At 39.2% G+C, this 21602-nt stretch overlaps 2 protein-coding genes across 2 annotated transcripts; both read left to right on the forward strand.

Moving 5' to 3' along the window:
- Positions 1-1176: 1176 nt before the first annotated feature.
- On the forward strand, positions 1177-11669 carry napba (N-ethylmaleimide-sensitive factor attachment protein, beta a). The gene is made up of 10 exons (XM_018660860.2): positions 1177-1444; positions 4295-4374; positions 4960-5076; positions 7488-7534; positions 7626-7703; positions 7844-7899; positions 8894-8978; positions 9376-9480; positions 9685-9753; positions 10586-11669. The coding sequence occupies exons 1-10, from the start codon at positions 1347-1349 to the stop codon at positions 10736-10738; spliced, it is 888 nt and encodes a 295-aa protein (XP_018516376.1). The 5' UTR covers positions 1177-1346; the 3' UTR covers positions 10739-11669.
- A 1236-nt stretch (positions 11670-12905) lies between these two features.
- cdc5l (CDC5 cell division cycle 5-like (S. pombe)) lies at positions 12906-21594 on the forward strand. The gene is made up of 19 exons (XM_018660855.2): positions 12906-13135; positions 14267-14370; positions 14816-14977; positions 15094-15221; positions 15567-15666; positions 15855-15981; positions 16116-16207; positions 16429-16573; positions 16721-16912; positions 17290-17438; positions 17544-17715; positions 17997-18161; positions 18287-18367; positions 18791-19042; positions 19272-19379; positions 19495-19584; positions 19713-19844; positions 20074-20154; positions 21203-21594. Exons 1-19 carry the CDS (start codon positions 13091-13093, stop codon positions 21314-21316), a joined length of 2439 nt encoding a protein of 812 aa, XP_018516371.1. The 5' UTR covers positions 12906-13090; the 3' UTR covers positions 21317-21594.
- The last annotated feature ends 8 nt before the right edge of the window (positions 21595-21602 follow it).

The raw sequence follows: 21602 nt of genomic DNA on the forward strand, positions 1-21602 counted from the left end.
TTAGGTGTTATCAGTTTATATTCTTAGTCTTAACAGCTGTATTAACTTTTTAGAGCTCACTGTGTTGTGTGACGATGTGGTGTATGAGGTGTATGAGAGGAGGAAGCAGCTGGGAGTTTGATTCCATCAGACACAGAGTATAATAGATAATTACTGTTGTCAGCCACATTATGACAAACCCACTACATTTGCGTTTGTTCACAAAACTTGTATATGAGTAGGATAATGTGGGTTTTCACAGAAAGGCAGTGTACTGTAGTTGTTATGGGGGAGGAAGGTGGAGGAGGTGGTCTGTCATGTTTTCTTATTGCTGAAACACACTCTTTGCCGTTTGTTCACAACTGTATACTTGTATATGAGTAGGATAATGTGGGTTTTCACAGAAAGGCAGTGTACTGTAGTTGTTATACTAATGGTCTGTCATGTAATGTGAAAGAGGTTGAAAATTATCACCAACTCAGTGGATCTACAGAGGTAGATATTACAGTTTTCAGCACATAGAGGCTGCCTGCTGCACAAACAGCAGGCAAAGATAGTAATTAGGAGACTTACAATCACCTGTTGTTTTTCCCTCAAAAAACTTTGAATAACCAGTGTCATCAGACAGATACAGGGGAAATAAAGAAATAAAAGAAACTGAATACGAACTCAAGCTGTCAGAGTCAAAGGGATTACTTTGTCCTGCACTGGGTTCCATTTTTCCATCATTCTTCCCATATTTCCCTCACCATTATCAAACAGCTTCACCACTTTTCCCACGTTTATCATGTAATGTTGGTGTCTCAGCTCAGTAAAATGACATAAAAATGATCTTCCTGAAAAACTCACAAATGTACAGCTTTATACAGAGGAAGTAGAGACATTCTGACACAGAGGTTTGTGGGTGGATTGTTTAGAGAAAAGAGAATATATGGATGTTTTGGAAAGAGATGCTTCTTCTATGTAAATTTTGAATGCTTCCAACACCACAAACCAAACCAGTTCATCTGCACTGTACTGCGGATGACAGAAATATCTGATATAAATATCTGGGCATATAAAATGAAGTAGAGGTAAGTGAACTATCCTTTACTTCAATTTGGGTTTTTTCCCCTCTTTATTTTCACTGTACAGTAGCATTTCCCGTCCTCTCCAGCAGATGGTGGCAACGAGCCGCAAATGACCTTTCTCTCTCGCCGTAGAAGAAGAGCCGCAGCCCTCTCAGCATCAGCATCAGCACCTGCGACGACATCTCCCTCCTCTCCTCGCCTCTCCTCTCCTCTGCTCTCCTCTGCTCCTCTCCGTCCACTGCGGAACATCGGCCTGTTTTCCTCCCATCCCTCCGCCAGCGGCAGACCCAGCTCGCCATGGACAACTCCGGCAAAGAGAAGGAGGCCATGCAGCTGATGGCTGAAGCCGACAAAAAGGTCAAAGCGTCCGGATCCTTCCTCGGAGGGATGTTCGGGTAAAGGATGCTCTCATTCTCGTCTCTGTCTCTGTTTACCTCTCTCTCCCTGTGTGTGTGTCTCTCTCTCACATTTTTGGCATGGGGGATTCCCGCACGTAAGGCCCACTAAAGCCTGTTAAGTGCTTCTGCTTTTCTTCGCGGAGAAATCGCTAAAATATCTCTATGATATTTCTAAAATATCTCCATAGCATGTATTTAATGCCCAGTAATGCGCCTCAGAGCCCTCGTCAAATATTGCATTAATCAATGTAGTATTCTATCGTCATGATATTCATATGATCTATGGTATAAGACATAGGCGACTGGTAACTTCCACTGTGACATTGTGAACGATTTACCCAAGGATTATCACAGCGCCTTCACTCGTCAGCTGTGTGGCAAAAAAAAAAAAAAAAACGAGCTGTCATCGCAGATAATGTGGCCTGCGTGTCGTGGCCTGTCACGCAAGAGAAATGTAAATGTGGTTACATCGTCTCCTGCTGCTGCTGCTGCTGCTGCGGGATGAGAGCGGGCTCGGATGGAGCGTGAGGCCGAGCGAGGGATGCAGGGAGGCGGGGAGAGCAGTGCAGTCAGGACGGTGTGCGAGGAAAACAGTGATGATGCGGGGGCTGTGTGTGTGTGTGTGTGTGTGTGTGTGTGTGTGTGCAAACGGATGGGAGTGGGCTGGTGGCCTTCATGTGTGTGGGAGGGGTGGATGTTTACAAGCAAAATGGAAACACTGGGATATGAATTTGATGTGATGTAACCCTAGGTAGACAGACAGACAGATAGATAGATAGATAGATAGATAGATAGATAGATAGATAGATAGATAGATAGGGATGTCTATCAAAATTACAGAAAATAAGACTAAACAAGACCAAATAGGTTCTAATTAAACCCTGAAGGGCATGCTTGAATGGAACTAGATTAACTGGTTGACTGATCAATTGGCTGATTAAGGCTATTGATCGATTGAGTTCTGAAATGCTCCCTTCATTGTGATTCATTATTGAACAGTAGGTGCATCAGGTTGAGGCTGCATCTCTTTATACCTCATTATGATGAGTACTTTGAACTGCAGTAATACCTCTTATTTTATACATTTATGTTTTGAATGCTGAATGCAGAGACATTAGAGAGATGAGAGATATATAGAACTGTAAGAAAGCTTTTATTTTTTACAGCTATCTGTCATTTTATATAGCAAAATATTATTGAGAAAATAATTGACATTGCTAATGTAAAAAAATCATTAGTTGCACATCAGTGCTCCCATTCCTAATGATATGGCATAAAAAAAAAAACTCATGAGGAAACATAAAATATTACAACGTGTAGAAATTCACACAACAAAGTAATCTATTTCAAAATCCTTAAAACGGTGCAGTGACAATATAGTTGAACCTAATCTAACAAATAGCAAACGTGGTCTGCCATGTTAAATGTAATCTGTTACTTTGTACCTCGACTGATACCTGAGTAACTAGTCTCATTTCACAGATATAGGAGTAGGAAATGCAGACACTAAAACATTTTAAATTTTTCAGGAAGGCTGTGAAAAGTGTTTAGAGTTTGCCAGTTTGAGTTTTTAAAACTAAATTAGCTTTATTTCAAGTCTACTTGACATGTAGTATTCCTCTTTCCCCTTGAAATTCATCTGCCACCATGTTGTCAGTCACCCTTTTCCCAAGTCTTTGTTGACATGTTACGTCTTAGTCATATGAAATTCAGTGCTGTAGATAAAGAACATGATTAAACATTCCATAATCAGATACTGTCCTCAAACCTGAGAGCTGAAATGGGTCACATCTGTTTTCCCAACATGGGTACCAGCATGTTTTTTTAATGAGACTCAGCCCCAAGTTAAGAGATGAACCAAATTCAGCTGGGGTCATTTAGTGGCTGGGTAGATCAGTAGGTAGATCAGTGACGCTGCCATCCAGTGTAATTCAGTAAAAACTGGGAGAGATGTATGAAATAGAAGCTACATTTACCTTTTATGTTGTAATTGTATGTAAATGTCTGCAGTCTCAGCGCAGATGTAGAGAGCACATGACACACACATTATTTGACATCTTGTATTAAAATGTCCACTTTCACTCTTCAGTCTTGTAGAAGTCTTTTGGGGACTTCATTGTCTTTGTCATTGTATGTTTTTCTTCAGCAGTGTCCTTGAGAGTTTCCACTCTAAGATGCTGACTGTCACACTTTTACTTGAAGTAAAAATAAGTTCTTATAAACAATGAAATTGAAGAAATCATCACAAATACAGTATCTAGGAATGCAATGGAATAGCTAGTAATTGTTACATTTAACAAAAAAAAGGCCTGTCATGGCAAATGAAAATGCATACGCATTTATTTATTTATAATTCATCAATAAATTATAAGACTTCTCTGTCTATACTTTCTGCTTGATTCATTGTCTTCCATGTGTTTCTTCTTAATCAAATAGACACAGAACTGCAAAGCTGGTGTTCTGTCCCTTTGAGAATGATATAAACACTGAGTGAACTAGTTCATGCTGCAGTCACATGGCCTCAAATCTGACATATAGCCTGGTAAAAAAAAAAAAGAGCACAAATTACCATGAGTCAATAATGATACAAAAATTGCATTGATCTTTACAATATGTTCATGCTGCAGTAAAAACAACACCAAATTAATTAATGAGCAGAAGATAGTCGATTTTAGAGAGTGTCAGCTGCAGGGTGTGTGTATCCTCACAATGACGTCCTTCAGCTGGACACACACAGCTGGCTAGTTTCAAATACTCACATAATAAAGTCATAGTGTGACAGTTTGCAACGTTGTGTATTTTTTTCTATTTTAAAAAATGCATCATAATTTCATGTGTGTGTTACAGGGGGAACCATAAGGTGGAGGATGCCTGTGAAATGTATGCCAGAGCAGCCAACATGTTTAAGATGGCAAAGAACTGGAGTGGTAAGTGACACACACACACATGCACATGTACACAGACACACATATACATTAAACGTCACATACATACTGCATACTCAACAAGAAAACACACATAAATCTGTGCACAGATAAACAAACTCCCACACAAACACCCACACTAATTTGAATGCCTTCTTCCATCCATGTCTTAACAGGATATAAATGATTCAACAGCCTGCAGAGAGTATTATATTACCATGTACAGCAGTAAGAGCTTTAAACATAACACACACAGTGGATTTATATATGAAAATTCAGTAAAGTATGGACAAATAAATGACACATTAATGGCTGCGGAAACCAGCGAGTGCTCTAGCTAGGGCAGATGTGCCAATAATAGCTCACACTGAGCAGAATTTAGCTGTTTAGATGTGTGTTTGATGGTTCGACAGACTGAATCGTGAGCACAGTCACGTAGTTCGCAGAGAGTGAAAATTAAAAAATGAGGAATGTTTGGTCAAGAGCAGGTTTAGTGCCACCATTTGCATTTTTTAAGCTTCCCCCATTCAAACTGTGACTGCTCTGTGTGTGTGTGTGTGTGTGTGGTGTGTGTGTGTGTGTGTCTAGCTGCGGGGAACGCATTCTGTCAGGCCGCTCGGCTCCACATGCAGCTTCAGAACAAACTGGACTCCGCCACCAGCTTCGTCGACGCTGGCAACGCCTACAAGAAGGCCGACCCACAGGGTGAGTGAGCACTGCTGTCCAGAATCTAATGGATAAATGGGCTGATTATAGCGAGGATTTTGACGTCACAGCTTATCAGACCAAGATGGACTGAGTGAGATCCAGTCTTTGCAAGCTGCTGTTGACAATAAAGAGATAAAAATCACACTTTTATCTCAACAGAGAGATAAAAACATAGTGTGTGTGTGTGTGAGCTGTTGAAGGATTGTGGTTATTTGCCTCCTGCTCTGGTCTCTGTTTTATAACAATTGCTGTATTAGTGGATGAATGATCATGCAGAGAAATAGCAGTAAAATCAAAGTGACCACAGGAGACGAGGAAGTTCACTGACCTCCAGCTCTCTCTGAGGAGTGTCCCCATCCACAATGTGCATATTTGTATTGATATATCTGTATTTATATATGTATATCTATGTATTTGATGTCTCGACTTGTTGTGGCAAAAAAATCTGGAGTGAGTCAGGTGGCAGCCAGTGCTGCAGAGAGGTGTAATCAAAAACAGCATTTGTGGTTAGGCTTCATTCCAAGTCACATTATTTTTATGCCTGTTTTAAAGCAGAGGGCTTTGGCCAGTGCTAATAAAGCAGCTGATTGACTTTGAATAGGGAGGAACAATCTTCAGGATCTACCAAAAACCACTCCGTACCTATATTTATCCAGAAAATTGCAACTTTTTCCAAACTGGACTGAATGTGGATAAACTCTTTTTTCTTTTCATTTTTCATAAGTAGAATTTACTTGCATCACAGTAATGCACTTATTATTTATATTTGTTGTTTGTTTCTTTCCTTTCTCCTTTAGCTCAGACTTATATCAACACTGTGATAATGCTGAGAGGGACATTGTTCATTTATACTGCAAGATGCTTCCCAAGGACACATTTAACACTACACTCGCTATCCCTCAGTTACTGTTGTGTACAGTATAAGCAAATTCACTTGTTCACATGTAAACATCAGGGCCCCTACAAATCAATGCTCCCTTCCCCATTTAGATTAAGTCACTTAAATCACTGTGCAAGTGATTTATTAGAGACCACTACAGATCTATAAAGCTGTTGTCTTTTCCTTTTATTTTCGCCCTGAGCCTTTTCACTGGAAATACATAGTTGGTTTTTCATGGTTCCAGTTAAACAGTTTGCATTTTCTTGCCAATTGTTCAAAAACTGAGATCTATGTAAGGCCAGGGTTCCTCATTTAGGTGGAAGCACTAATAAAACCTGGCATATATATAAAATATCACAGTATTGTGATACAAATATTGGGATAAAATAACCAGACAGGAATGTCTGTTTTTAGCAAATCCAATGAAAGAGGTACCTGACAAAACAAAGCACTTCATCACATTCATAGAAAAAAATTATATAAAAACTAGCACTGATTTAAAGCAATGACCACAGTGGCCTCATATACTCCATACATTAAACACAGACAGTGGTGGAAGGGTATTAAGATGTTTTAACTAAAGTAAAAGTAGCAGTAACCACACTATAAAAATACTTATTTACAAGTTCTACATTAAAAATTGTACTGAAGTAAAAGTGCACATTAGCGACAGTTTATTATCATATGTTACTGATAACACATTAATGTATAAGAATAATTTAAATAGGTGCTAGAATTGAACAGTTCTATGTATCTTTTGTAGTTTAAGCTATAACAATGCATCATATTTTATAAGCTAATCATACAGGGAGTAAAAAGTCTGATATTTCCCTCTGAAATGTGGTAGGGTAGAAGTATAAAATAGCATAAAATAGAAATATTAAAGTTACAGATCAATTCACCGTTGTTATTGTCACATTTTCCCTCTAATATATGTAAATTGTGAAATATTGCTTCGATAAAATGAACTTTAGACTCTGCCTCTTGTGCTCAGCTGTGGTGATTGCTGCTTTGTCATCCCTCCTCAGCTGTGGGAGATTTTTGGACTCTGTCAGATCATTGATTTTTTTTTTTTTTTTTTTTTTTTTTTTTTTTTTTTTTGGACCCAGTTACTTCCAAGATGTTACCAAGCAGTGGCAACCTAAAAGCAAGGCAACTGTGTTTTTCTGCTGCCTAACCAGTACCATTCCTCATATGTGGTGAGAGGGGGGGAAGCCTCTGTAATGCTTCCCTTCACAGTCAGAGTCAGGACCCAGAGGTGGTATTCTTGGATAAATTAAAATGGGTCTCTGGGTTGCTCTAGGAAAATTGATATCTAGGTTATGTTGCAACAGCCTTCCTGCCTCCTCGCAATGAGCTTAATAAAATACTGTGGGTTAGCAGGTTAGTGCTCACAGGGGGAGGAAAGTGAGAATGAAGACTTTTAATTTCACTTAGTGGACTCAGAAGATTTCACCTTGCTTTTTTATCCTTAGTTTCCTTGTAATTATAACACCCCTCCTATACCTCCTTATCTGTCTGTTTCCAGAGGCCATCAACTGTCTAAATCAGGCCATTGACATCTACACCGACATGGTAAGCTCTGCCTTAACCATCAAACCTCTGCCACTGACAGTCATTCTTATCTCTCAATAATACCCTGTGTGTGTTTGTGTGTCGATTACAGGGTCGTTTCACCATTGCAGCCAAACATCACATCACTATAGCGGAGATTTATGAATCTGAGCTGGTTGATATTGAGAAGGTAAAGCGAGACACAAAATAACCTTCTTATTCTTTGAGATTTATTGTTTTTTCAGTATGAATTGTACATAAAATCAGATTTTTTATTTTATATTTTATTATTGGAACGTACTTCATTGCACTCTGTCTCTCTGTTTTCAGGCCATTGCCCACTATGAGCAGGCAGCAGATTACTACAAGGGAGAAGAATCTAACAGGTAAATGTTGGTGTTTGAATTTGCAATTAAGACTTAACTAACACAGATAAACTCACACAATTTTCACTGCTCTTCTCTTACTGTCATTACAGTAGAGCAGTTCACACAAGAACACATTTCATTAAGTTACAACAATCACATATAACACAACAAAACTGGACCTGAGAGGCATGAGGGAGATAAAACCTGGTTATTTAAAACAACATTTTGAATGTTATGTTATAAATGCCTGAAATGAAAGCAGTGTTTCCAAATGAAATTCATCTTGTAGATTATTCTAAGCCTGTGTAGAAAATGCAGTTTTACCAAGTTCTGAGCAGACTCAAGGGACACTAAAGCCTATCCATCTAGAAGATCTGGTCTGACAGCTGTTAGAAAGAGGAGAGAACATTTTAAGGTGATTTTGAAGAAAAAAAAAAAGGTTCATATAAAACTCTCTTTGTATTTTTAGTGAAGTCCATCAAGTTCAGACATAAATCACAGTGATGAGTTCTTGTTTCAATGTTCAAAATGAAATGTAAAGATGAATGTTAGACAGTGAAACAATAAAGCCTAATTTGCTTTTGAGTTTCTTTACAAGTTTACCAGTGTATGTTTGGGAAAATAATTTGTATTGATTTATTGAGAACTGAAGACTGATTGATAATGAAAGCAATCATCAGACCTATACATGACAAATACATATTTACACATTACACAATATATAACTGTATACTAACCTGTGCTCAGTTAGCCCTTTGTACTGTATAAATTATTTGCAGTGTTGTGAAATCTATTGGATGACATTGCACCAAGTATTACTGACACTGGTGCAGTGACTCACACTCACAGGTTCAATAATACATCATCCGTCATCTGAATAAGGCTTCTGTATGGAGGCTCAGCCTGGAGAAAAATGACTCTTTTTTTCTTTCAGGAAGTGAAGATAGTCACTGAAACAACAGTAATACACACGTTAGTTCTTTACTCATGGTTTTCTCTGTGTGTCTTTCAGCTCAGCCAACAAATGTCTTCTGAAGGTCGGACACTACAGTGCTCAGCTGGAGCAGTACCAAAAAGCTATTGAAATCTATGAACAGGTAACAGCACATGCCCCTCAGTAAATATTACTTCTGTAAATATAATATTCAGTTCTTGTTGCAGCTGCTGTGTCAGAGTGATGTTGATACATCAGTGATGATAGTCATTTTTGAGCTTGTAGTTTATGATATTGATGTATTTGGTACCTCTTCTGTGTAAGGTGTGAAGGCATGTTTAAGGTTATAATAACAACAATAATATTTGACTTAAACTTACTTAAAGTGGTAACATGCCTCAGAAATATGGTGCATCACATTTAAACAAATTTTAAGAAATGAATGAATACACAGGAAGGATCAAAAGAACATCCATGGTGATCACATGATGGTGTAAAATCATTTTAATTATTTTGTGTGTTTTTCTGCCTGTGTGTGTCTGTGTGTGTGTGTGTTACAGGTTGCAATGAGCACCATGGACAATCCTCTGTTGAAGTACAACGCTAAAGAGTATTTCTTCAAGGCTTCACTGTGTCACTTCATAGTAGATGAACTGAATGCCAAGGTAACAAACACCCACACCCAAACACACACACACACACACATACACATTTACATATATGTATACTGACACACATACATATTGATATGTTGCATTGTGATACCTTTAAAATATTTACAGATCTTGTATCATGACTTAGCTGTCACTGTTGCAGTATGTGAATTTAGTTATGACTGATACTTACACTTGTATACTTGTGTGTTTCAGTTGGCCATTGAGAAGTATGAGGAGATGTTTCCAGCCTTCTCAGACTCAAGAGAGCTCAAACTGTTAAAGGTGAATTTCTTTGTAACCACACTAGGCATGATCTTTCAGTCCATCACTTCATCACAACATCTGAAATATCTATGATATAGCTATTGGATGGATTGTGTCATGAAATTTAGCCTTTAGCTCACAGCTCTGTTGTGCTTAAGTGCAACTTCTCTGAGCTGCTAGCATGGCTGTGACTCTTCTTATTTTTCTATTTCTCTCAATTTCTTTTGTGAAGGTAAAGATGCTCAATTCAGATTTGCAGCTCAAGAGATGATTTAGATCAAATGAAATATTCATAAAGCATTGTATAATGCCACAAAAATGATGGATTCCATTGCTTCCTTTGCAGAATTTCTGCGTGTGCATGAATATTATGAGAGAGATTATATTTGCCACAGTACTATAAATAATAATGATGTTTATTTATGTAATAAAATCAGGGATTACAAAGTGCTTTAGAAGAAAAAAAGAAAAAGACAAAGCACTCAACATACACGTTACATATGTGTTTCATACATAAACCAACCTGGACACACACATGCAGAGAAATATAACCAAACTGAATAAGGTTATAAGAGGAGCTTGCAATAAATATTTTCAGAAGCAATTTAGAAGAGGAAAAGTTAAAAGAAGTCAGAAAAAATAGTCCATGGTCATAAACTATTAAGATTTCAGTTATATTAACAATATTAACAAATTTGAAAATGTTTTTGAGTCACACACATCAGCAACCTTATCTAGGTCATTTGGCCTCTTCTAAGAACTTTAATATCTTTTGATTTTTTCTTTTAAAGCTCACATATTCACTTTTGCTCTGTGGTGAGAAAATAATCCTTACATTTTGTTGCAACAGAAACTCCTAGAAGCCCACGAGGAGCAGAACAGCGAGGCGTTCACAGAGGCCGTCAAAGAGTTCGACTCTGTGTCTCGTCTGGACCAGTGGTTGACCACGATGCTCCTTCGCATCAAAAAGACCATCCAGGGAGATGCTGGGGACCTGAAATAGACAAATTTGGAAAGAGGGGAGAGAGGGAGGGAGACAGGGGGAACGGGGGACGGTGATTAAATAGAAGGAAGAGAGAATGATGGGTACGGAAAGATATGTTTTGGTGGAAGAGGATAGAGAGGTGGATCGATGAAAAGCAGGGGGTATAAGGGAGGGAGGGTGGGCCTGAGGGAGTTTACAGTTGTACATATCAGTCTGCATGTGACCCCCCCCACGAACTAAGCATTACCTTTAAACCACCTTTAGATGACCCCGTGTCCCCCGTCCTACAGTATTGCTCTCTAAAACGGGACAGAAATGTACTAAAAGAGAAAGAATGGAAAGAAGAGGTGTGTGAGTGAGAGAGTGTGTGTGTGAGTGAGAGTGTATGTGTTCACTGCAGTAAGGTAAATTACACTATTGATGGGAAAGTGTGCAACTTATATGAGATTTAAGGATATATGTTATTGAAAAGGGATAATAATGTTACTTATGAGATTATTGGTATTTATTGTCAATACTGAAAATACTATTTATTGTTTATTATGGTGCTCAGTGTTACGATTTGTCTTAATATTTTAGGTATTGGCCCCTCTGCTCTCCTCTTTTCTCCTCCTTTACTTCCTCTCCTCATCTGTTGCCCCTCCTCCTCCTCTGTCTCCCCTTATCTTCTCCTCACCCCCCCACACCCCGTCAAGTCAGTGATATCACCCATCGTGACCGGTTGGTTCTTTGTGTTCAGGCCAGCGGTTGGTCAGTGCAGTTAGCCACCAGCGCTAACTCCCCATCACTGCCTTGTTTTGTTTGTGCATGTCTGTTGTCATGTTGATGTAAGTGTTCTCCGTGTCGTGCTAACGTGTGAAGAACATCCATGTAGCCTGGTATCATTTGTGTGAAATCAGTAAATATGTACCTCAGATACAGAGTTGAATAAAAACACCATCGCTCCAGATATCTGACTGATCATTGGTGTTTTCAGGCAGAGTATGGATATACACAGATTAAAAGGCTGGACTAATCTACACATCGATATACATTTTCTCTTAATGTCATACCTAAATGTTACTTTCTTTAAAAGCTGAGGGGACAAGTCACTTAAATACACCACTTAAATTCACTGATTAAACCCTTTAATCACTACTGCAATGGAAGGCTGATGGGTGTAAACAACATTTAGAGCTATCTTTGTCTAAAAAATAATCCCACTCAGTAATTTTATCCGTTAAAATGACTCAATCGTGCACATTAAATATGCTGTTTGAAGGTCTTTAGGTAATATTGTTGGGGGGTTAGGGAGTCCTCTAGTGCCTGGTGGTGAACTTCTAACCCTGCTACAGAGACACAGAGACTAAAAGTAACACTAAACAGTAACAGCAGAATAAAAACCGTGCCTGCTTAGGTATGGAGTGATTGTGAGCTTGTAACAGCAGGTGGAGTCCTTAGTTGGAGTAAAATCCTGAAGACTCAGCCCTTCAAGTCTATAACGGCCCATCCCTGACTTAAATCCTTGGTCTATATTCAGATTATCTGATCTGATGAGATCTGAGCAGGCAAGTCCCAGTATATTCCACAACCACAAGAGGGTACTATTGCATTTAACAATGATTGAATAACAATAATAGAGGCACACTGATGAGTGAATATTATTATATAACAATATGAAAAAATGACCATATATGTTATCTGTATTTCCTAGAATTCCATCAACCATATCATCCAAGACTTGAGCTGCAAGAAGTTATTCAGCTGTGTTAGTGCTGTGTTATTTATTTTTTTAATGTATCATCATTCGTGCATTCACTGGAACTAATGTGTCTGCTTTTTTTCTTCTTGGTCTGTATATTCGCGATTGTAGCTCTCTATATCACAAAAAAACACACAAACAAACAAACAAAAAAACAGATCACTCATTGAGATTTTGATATGTACTGGTGTTATGCAGAAGTTTGTTCCGTCTTCGAATAGTGTCCCCTGCGCCGTTGCCCTCTGCGGTTTGGGTTACATCTGAGATTAGGTTATGATTGGGTGTCGGAGAGTTAACTGGCTGAGTTAAGTTTTAAAAAGATCAGGTTGGAGACAGGAGTAAATTCAGGCGGTTGTGGTTAAGCAAAATACCAATTGCCGGGGGAACAATTTTTGACGTAACACCTGAAGCATCATACCCACAATACATTGCGGTAGACCCGTTGAATTCTGTGACACAAGTTTCCGGCGTAGAGCACGTTCGTTGCTCCCTCGCTGTGGTCTGATTGTACCTGTGTTTTTTGTTTTTGTTTGTTTTAGTGAAACTATTTACGCCGCTTGTCTCAACAGCAGGTTGAGAATCACTTATAACATTTCTGCAGTGGGAAGAGAGCGCGACGAGCCGCCAAGATGCCGCGTATTATGATAAAAGGAGGCGTCTGGCGCAACACTGAGGTACGTGTTTACAAGGCTAGCAGCGTTAGCTCGATGCTAAACAGTTATAGCAAACCTATAGGTCTTAGTTAGCATGAAACTAGATGCTAAATTAGCCCGCGTAGCAAGTTTGGTTTATTGGTGTCTCTGCCAACTATGTCGAAATAGTTTGGTTACTGTTGCTGTGCAGGAATGTAACTTACCTAAGATACCTTTATATAGTGATATAGTATCGTATTCGACTTTGCAAATGTTCGCAGCTGAGCTAACGATAAGTTAGAACAGCAACAGGAATGTTTGTTTCATGCAAAGATCTGTGGTCACTCATCAGTGTTCATAATGTCGGATTAAACCAAAGCTGCATTACCAACCAGGTGATGTGGGTAAATGCCCAGGGCCCCCCATAATCCCAAGGTTAATTCATAGTATTTTGGCCTATATAATTTGATTAATTGCAAATTTATTACAACTCTGCACCTCTGAAGTACAATATTATATTGTAGGTTATAATGAACTGTCTTAAAATCTACAAACTGAAAATTTTTTGTAAGACGAAGATATTCAAAACACATTATTTCCACATATGCATACATTCGTATGTATACACTCTTATACTCCTATACATACATATTCACATGCCTGCTGAGCTAGTCGTTGTGTAAGGATTATGCAAAGTAAAAAAGTTTGTGCAATTTGACAAACTGAAGAACACTGAGTGTGCAAATTGAGCAGCGAAAAATTCCCCTCATTGACCCCCAAAGCCCAAGTTAACTGCTTTTATTGGCTGATCAACTGACAACAATATAAAATGTTTATTATCATAGGAAACTATGACACCAGCATATATTCACATTTGAGGAGGAGAAGTGATTTATTGCCATTTTTGTTTAAAAAAGATTAAAATGACTCATCAACTATCAAAGTTGTAGTATTAATTAATCAAATAATCAACTAATAATTTCAGCTCCAGGTCACCTATTACTTCCCCATGCCTGGGGGAATAATGAAAGTGTACAGTGGGGGTCAGTAGGAACCCAGCCCCAGGAGGTTAATGCAGCCGAGGGTTGAATGATATGATTGGTTGGATCAAAGACATGGAAAGATTATACTATAAATTTGTGCCTGTGTGTGTGTGTCTGCCCATTTATCCAGGATGAGATCCTCAAGGCGGCGGTGATGAAATATGGGAAAAACCAGTGGTCTCGTATTGCCTCCCTTCTGCACCGCAAGTCTGCCAAACAGTGTAAAGCCAGATGGTGAGTGTGACACAAAGACGTGACGTAAATCACAACCGTTCCACTGCAGATATTCTCCTTTCTCTCTCTGCTCATTCAGTTTTCAAGGTTATACAGGACTTGCAGAAGTAAAAATGATCTTTAATAGCAGTTTTGCACTTGGGAAGAGTACTTTTCACCATATTAATGGAACTGATTATAAACAACTGTAAAACTCTCTTTGGACAAATTTAAACTATTTATTGTGTATTGTACATAGAGTTTTCTGCGATTGTCCTTGACATTTTTGTATGTACAGTATATTCAGAAAGTATTCAGATCTCTTCACTTATTCACATTTTGTGATGTTGAAGCCTTATGCTAAGACTCCTTGTGTGTAACTGAATCCTGGTACCTTTTTATTCCACTGTATGGAAGTTTCTCTTGCCAAAGAGATCAGATGGATTGGATTTCTGTCTGTCTGCAGGTATGAGTGGTTGGATCCCAGCATCAAGAAAACAGAATGGTCCAGAGAGGAGGAGGAGAAGCTGCTTCATTTGGCCAAGCTGATGCCCACTCAGTGGAGGACCATTGCGCCTATCATAGGACGCACTGCTGCCCAGTGTCTAGAGCACTACGAATACCTGCTGTACGGTTCTGTACAACCTGACACATGTTTATACATTATATATGTTTGACACAAATAGTTTAACTGAAAGATTCACAATTATGATTCCCAGTTTATATTTATTAATGTGTGTGTAGAGACAAGGCGGCTCAAAGAGATAATGAGGAAGAAGTGGGAGACGACCCCAGAAAGTTGAAACCAGGAGAGATTGACCCCAATCCTGAAACTAAACCTGCCAGACCTGACCCTGTGGATATGGATGAAGGTAAAGTAACATACGTCATACTGTTGCAGACGATTAAGAGAGTAACCTTTCCAGAAGCTTTTGTTTGAATGTTCTCTAATCTAAGATACAGAGTTGTCTTCGAATCTTATTTACTTCACAGCTACCTTTTTTCATTTTTAGTAGCTGTTGTTTAAGTTTTCATTTGCTCATTAAAGGAATACTGTATACAGCAATCATCTGGAAGGTTGTACTCAATTTCAAATAAGTTCTCTTTCATGTTTGTGGTTTCAAAAGACAGCAGTTTCAACTTAAAATGTATGTGTCCCATAAAATATATTAATGGTATGTATGTGTGTGTTTGTTTGCCTGTCTCACCACCTGTAGATGAGTTGGAAATGCTATCAGAGGCCAGGGCTCGACTGGCCAATACCCAGGGCAAGAAAGCCAAGAGGAAGGCAAGAGAGAAACAGCTGGAGGAAGCCAGGTTAGACTGAATTCTTACACACACACAAAAACACACAGATGTTGACAGAATATTTTTTGTTTGTTTGTTTTAAAATCCATTCTCAGGTTTTCTTAGTTTTTCCTGTTGGGACGACAATGCTTATAAAGGTGCTAACATGCTGTAAAAATCATCATAACTGACTGTCTGTAATTGACATCCTGTTTTAGACGGTTGGCTGCTCTGCAGAAGCGCAGAGAGCTGAGAGCAGCAGGAATCGATGTTCAGAAGAAGAGGAAGAAGAAGAGAGGAGTGGACTACAACGCCGAAATCCCCTTTGAAAAGAAGCCTGCACCGGTAACTGCGGCTGAGCTATACTTCAGTATTATCAAATATGACATTGTTTTTGTTGTTTAATCTACAAAACACAAGCACAAGTCTTTATAATTTGTGTTTATAAGCTACAGTATTAATTGACTTTAAACTTTTAGGGTTTCTATGACACCAGCATGGAGCAGTATGACGCACTGGAGCCAAACTTCAAACGACTCAGACAGCAGCACTTGGATGGAGAACTACGCAAGTCAGTACATTATTCACTGTGTTTTATACACACAGTTTGACTAACAGGGAGACACACATATGAGGCTTATACTAATATAAAAGTACAGTAAATACATAAAAATAACAGTCACTTTAGTACTGTACAACTTTATATAAACAGTGTTAAAGGAAAAACAATGAGCCTGATTGATGTACACTGCACACTCCTCTTCATTCATAAACCATGTTGTTTATCTGTAGTGAGCGTGAGGAGAGGGAGAGAAAGAAAGATAAACAGAAGATAAAGAAGAAGAAAGAGAGCGATCTGCCGTCTGCCATCCTCCAAACCAGCGGAGTGGCAGAGTTCACCAAAAAACGCTCCAAACTGGTTTTACCTGCACCACAGGTAAGCACCATGTGTAGTTTAATTTCGGTGTTTGATAAATCTCTCTGACCACTGCAGTTGATTCAAATGTCCTGTCCAGTATTTTTCATTGGTTCTCTGTTCCCAGGTACTGTATTTCTCTATATTTATATGAACTTTTTTCCATAGATCAGTGACGCAGAGTTGGAGGAAGTCGTCAAATTGGGTGTCGCCAGTGAGGTCGCCCGTCAAGCTGCAGAGGAGAGTGAAAGTGGTAACTCAGCCTCATCCACACTCCTGTCAGAGTACAGCGTCACCAACACCATGACAACGGGACTACGTACCCCCCGCACCCCTGCTGCCCAGGACAGGATACTACAGGTAACAAAGATACACATAACACCTGATATACACTAAAGTTTTTTGATTCTTAGTGGGAAACTCTTTTAGTCAGATAAGCAACACTTTCAAGGAATTTTTTTCATTGCTCCATAATTGTATTTCTTGAGTGATGATTTATGTGAGTTTGTTTGTGGCCATTATGCAAACTCAGCCTGTCACTGATCTCGTTTTAGGAACATTTCTCAACAACTGTATTTGGTATTGATTAATCTTTTGCTTTTTTTCTTTAGTTTTTGAACTGATTTATTGCACAACTTTATGAAATGTCAGAAATGCATGGTATTCACGCACATCTTTGGATATCAATTGCCTTCCTTTATCACTTATGTACAATTCATGTGTGTCTGTGTTTTCAGGAAGCTCAGAACCTGATGGCTCTGACCAACATCGACACTCCTCTGAAGGGAGGCCTCAACACTCCTCTGCACGAGAGTGACTTCAGTGGAGTGACACCTCAGCGGCAGCAGATACAAACACCCAACACTGTTCTCAGTACACCATTCAGGTTAATAGTGCCATCACCTTATCTCTGTATAATGCCATACATTTAAATGATGACTCAGTAGACAACTGTACGTGTTGACATTAACGGTCATGTCATCTCCAACAGAACTCCTGGACCAGGTCAGGGGTCAGAGGGCATGACCCCTCAAGCCGGAGGAGGGATGACTCCACGTGGGGCTGCAACCCCGGGTTTGACCCCTGGCCGTACACCTCTGCGAGACAAACTGAATATTAACAGCGAGGAGCAACTGACTGACCCTGCATACGCTAAGCACATGGTAAATATACACCCGTGATATACATGTAATACTGTATATACACAACTCAGACCCACTTCTAATAGGATGGAAACATCAAGATAAGTTTTCAGATGTCATATATACAGTCTATGGTTGAAAGTAATAAATGTAACCAGACCTGCATGATAAAATCATTTAATTTAAACAAGAAAATATTGATATTATATCTTAAAAAAGGTAAATAATATAAAATATTAATAAGTAAATAATAAGTATGAATTAACTGCAAACTTACTGTTATCTTTCTCCTCCACACACAGCAAAGGGAAAGCCTGCAGCAGCTGAAGCAGGGCCTGATGTCACTTCCTGTTCCCAAGAACGACTTTGAGATTGTTCTTCCAGAAAATGCAGAGAAAGAACTCGAAGAAACAGAGACAGACACTGGGTTCATAGAGGACTCAGCCGACATAGAGGCACGCAAGCAGGTATGCACATAAATTCACTCACATATGTACATACACAGCATCGTAGCACTGTAGAGTTTTTCTTTGGGAAGTAATCTGAGTTTCTTGAGTGCAAACAAACGTTTACCATTTTGTGTGTGTGTCAGGCTCAGCGGGAGGCAGAAAGAGAGAAGGAGCTGAAGCTGCGCCACACAGCTGTTCAGAGGAATCTCCCCAGACCAACTGAGGTAACAAACACAGTCGCTTTCTTAAGGTTTCATCAAGTCGACAATGTAAACACCATTGACGTTTTGACAATATATACCAGGACAGTGTATTTCAGTGTACTTGCCAGTCCCTTTTAAAACCTGGGGCTTTAGAAAGTAAGAAGTAAGCAAGCAAGTTTCAGTATGCTAAAAAATAAAAAAATAAAAAAAAGATGATGATGATATTAAAAGTGCAAGGGAAACAGAGCAAATATTTATAGGATGCAAGTGTGATGTGATGATGCCTTAAACCTGACATTTTAGGATAATGTGAAAGTTACTTTTGTTTGATGGTTTTTGTGTTAATTTTTTAACTTTTCCTCCAGATGGACGATGAATTTGAACACAAGCTCTTTCAGTTGTCTCAGCATGATGATGTTCATTTGTCACCACCCGTCTCTGCAGGTAAACGAGTCCGTCCTCCGTCCCGCTTCCATAGAGCCGCTCTCTGACCTCCAGTTGGCTGAGGAGCTGATCAAACAGGAAATGATCACCATGCTGCACCACGACTGCCTGCATCACCCGTCGGCCAATGCAGCCAACCAACTGCAGCGCGGCAAAACCAGAGGCCCCACTTCTGCGTCAAACAACGCATCACACATAGCTTACCTGGAAACACACTCTTACAAGTCAATCAGCACAGAGGAGATGGAACAGGTAACACACATACAAACATGAAAAATTATTTAATTAATCGATTCAGATATCAGAATTGTTGTCACTTAAATGACCGTGGACATACTATTTAACGAATCAACATTTCATCAGTACTAGTTGGGTCAAAAAACATGTTTAGATGTCTAACAGCACTTTAACTGGTATGCAGATATATTATGCATGAGAAATGTTTGTTAATGATGTATCTATATGGCATGGTAATAAACAGGCTAAAACAGTACTGGCAGCAGAAATGGAGGTGGTGAAGACAGGAATGGGTCACGGTGATCTCAGCATGGAGGCCTACAGCCAGGTGTGGGAGGAATGCTACGGACAGGTAAGCATCCCTCTGTCCCAAAAATACAAAGTCAAAGGTTGAACCCAAATGTTTGGACTCAACAGGCACATTTAACAGACATCCTTGAGTTACGTCTGTCCTTCTCTTTCTGCAGGTGTTATATCTACCTGGTCAGAACAGATACACCAGAGCCAACCTGGCATCAAAGAAGGACCGTATTGAAAGCCTGGAGAAAAAACTCGAGGTAAGAAACAACAGAAATTAATAAGCGTCACCTGTTAAAAAACATTCTGAAACCAGGCCCCAAAACCTGTATAAAATTGTACACATCTGGTCCAGACACTGAGGTCTGTATATCTTGTCTTCCTCCAGGTGAACCGTGGTCACATGACAGCGGAGGCCAGGAGAGCAGCTAAGCTGGAGAAGAAACTCAAAATCCTGCTGGGAGGATTTCAGTCAAGAGCACTGGGGCTCCTGAAGCAGCACAATGAACTGTGGGAACAGGTACTGTACACTGCAAAGTTTATCTTGATCTGCCAGGATTCACTTCTGCAATCAGGAAGTTTCCTTTAAAATTTGTCCCATTTCAACACAAAAAAACATAACTTTCTTATTTATTTTTTACTCTGAGTATAAGTTGAGGTCATAGCCATATTTAACCTGAAGATGGTGAAGTTTGCTAAATATTTTTTTAACTTGTAATAGTAATTGTTGTGCTTGTGTTGTCCACTAGGTGGAGCAGGCAGCCACAGAGCTCCAGACCTTCACTCAGCTGAAAAAACAAGAAGATACTGCCATTCCCAGGAGACTAGAGGTAATACATTTAAAACACACACACAGTATATCACTAAACAAATGCTGTTATTTCCAACATATTAACCAAGAAGGTGACAGTAGTGTAGTGCTGAAGTCAGTTAATCAATAGGTCAATTTTGGAAAATGATTAATCATTGAAGGCATTTATCAAACAACAAATGACAGCTAATGGCTCTAACTTCTTTAATGACAAGAAATTCATTTTTTTTCTTTTGTTCATTATGGACTCTATAAAGTTGTGATGGGTATTTTCCACAATTTGTTGGCCTGTTATATCCTCAGTTGCCATTAAATTAAGTACACCTAGCTGTACTGCATTGCTGCAACTGTATTATACAGACAGGAGGGTATCTGCAGGTCATGAAGTCTTTATGACTTAAATGTACTTCACAACAGTGTTTAAGTATTTACTCCAGCCAGCCAAAGGCACTGATGTCAGCTGTACAGATGCATAACAGCGTGATCCATACATCTAATAATTAAGTAGCGTTTATATTCAGATGAGTACTGGCAAATTGTGAAAAATCTCAATTAAATCATGCACTTGATAGACTGTACTGTAGTTCCCATCATCACCACTAGCTTCAGGCATCTTTCATAATTTGCCTGGAATCATGGCAAGACAGAAATTAAATTGCATTTTATCTGATATTTCTCCTAAAATGTTTAAAATGTAATAAGCTGAATCCTGCAGAAACCCATGATAAAGACACTTGTCAGTATAGGACAAGACAGTTCAACAGTATCACAAACGAATAATCTTCAATATAATAAACATACAATTGACAAACATCAACAAAACTGAAAATCAAACTGCATGAAGGCTGAATTTATTTCATGACTGTTGCATCAGACTGCATTTGTTTTAGCTAAGTGTACCCAATAAACAGGTAACTGACCATCAGAGGATTAAAAATGTGATCTAATTTTCATCCTCTGTGGATGATGCTGTCTGAACATCTTTTTTGCAGTACTGTGTCTATTTCTTAGGGTGAACAGGGACTGTCTGATGACATTCAAACACAAAGTTTGTGTGTGTGTTTTAGGCTCTACGTGAGGACGTGGAGAGACAGATGGAGAGAGAGAGAGAACTTCAGCAGCGATATGGAGAGTTGCTGATGGAGAGGGAGTCGCTGCTCAACAGCGCTCAGAAATACTGAGCAACACACAGGCTAATCACACAGTCAAGTACTTGTCATGGAGACACTGATATCAAGCTAACAGCAGCCCTGACAAACACAAATTAGTTTTCTCGCTCTTCCACACTCTGAGTCGTTGTATTAAACCTGTCAATTTTCAATTATTGCGGAAATTCCACTGATTAGCCCCGCCTCTATGTGCTCATGTTGCTATGATGTCATCAGCTGAGTTTTGAGCATGCTCAGTAGTCCCTTGTGTTTCTGTATTAGTGACCAATAAAGTTTCTTTTCAACAATTACAGCCTTG

The sequence above is a fragment of the Lates calcarifer genome, linkage group LG16_LG22 (genome assembly GCF_001640805.2).
Source record: "Lates calcarifer isolate ASB-BC8 linkage group LG16_LG22, TLL_Latcal_v3, whole genome shotgun sequence".
In the NCBI taxonomy this organism is placed as follows: domain Eukaryota; kingdom Metazoa; phylum Chordata; class Actinopteri; family Centropomidae; genus Lates; species Lates calcarifer.

Bases quoted from the DNA above. Each gene is read 5' to 3' on its own strand.
- napba (XM_018660860.2), top strand. From the start codon at position 1,347: ATGGACAACTCCGGCAAAGAGAAGGAGGCCATGCAGCTGATGGCTGAA. The intron at 7,535-7,625 runs GTAAGCTCTGCC...TGTCGATTACAG, and splicing joins TTGACATCTACACCGACATG to GGTCGTTTCACCATTGCAGC. The intron at 7,704-7,843 runs GTAAAGCGAGAC...CTCTGTTTTCAG, and splicing joins AGCTGGTTGATATTGAGAAG to GCCATTGCCCACTATGAGCA.
- cdc5l (XM_018660855.2), top strand. From the start codon at position 13,091: ATGCCGCGTATTATGATAAAAGGAGGCGTCTGGCGCAACACTGAG. The intron at 15,982-16,115 runs GTAACTGCGGCT...TTAAACTTTTAG, and splicing joins TTGAAAAGAAGCCTGCACCG to GGTTTCTATGACACCAGCAT. The intron at 16,913-17,289 runs GTAACAAAGATA...CTGTGTTTTCAG, and splicing joins CCCAGGACAGGATACTACAG to GAAGCTCAGAACCTGATGGC.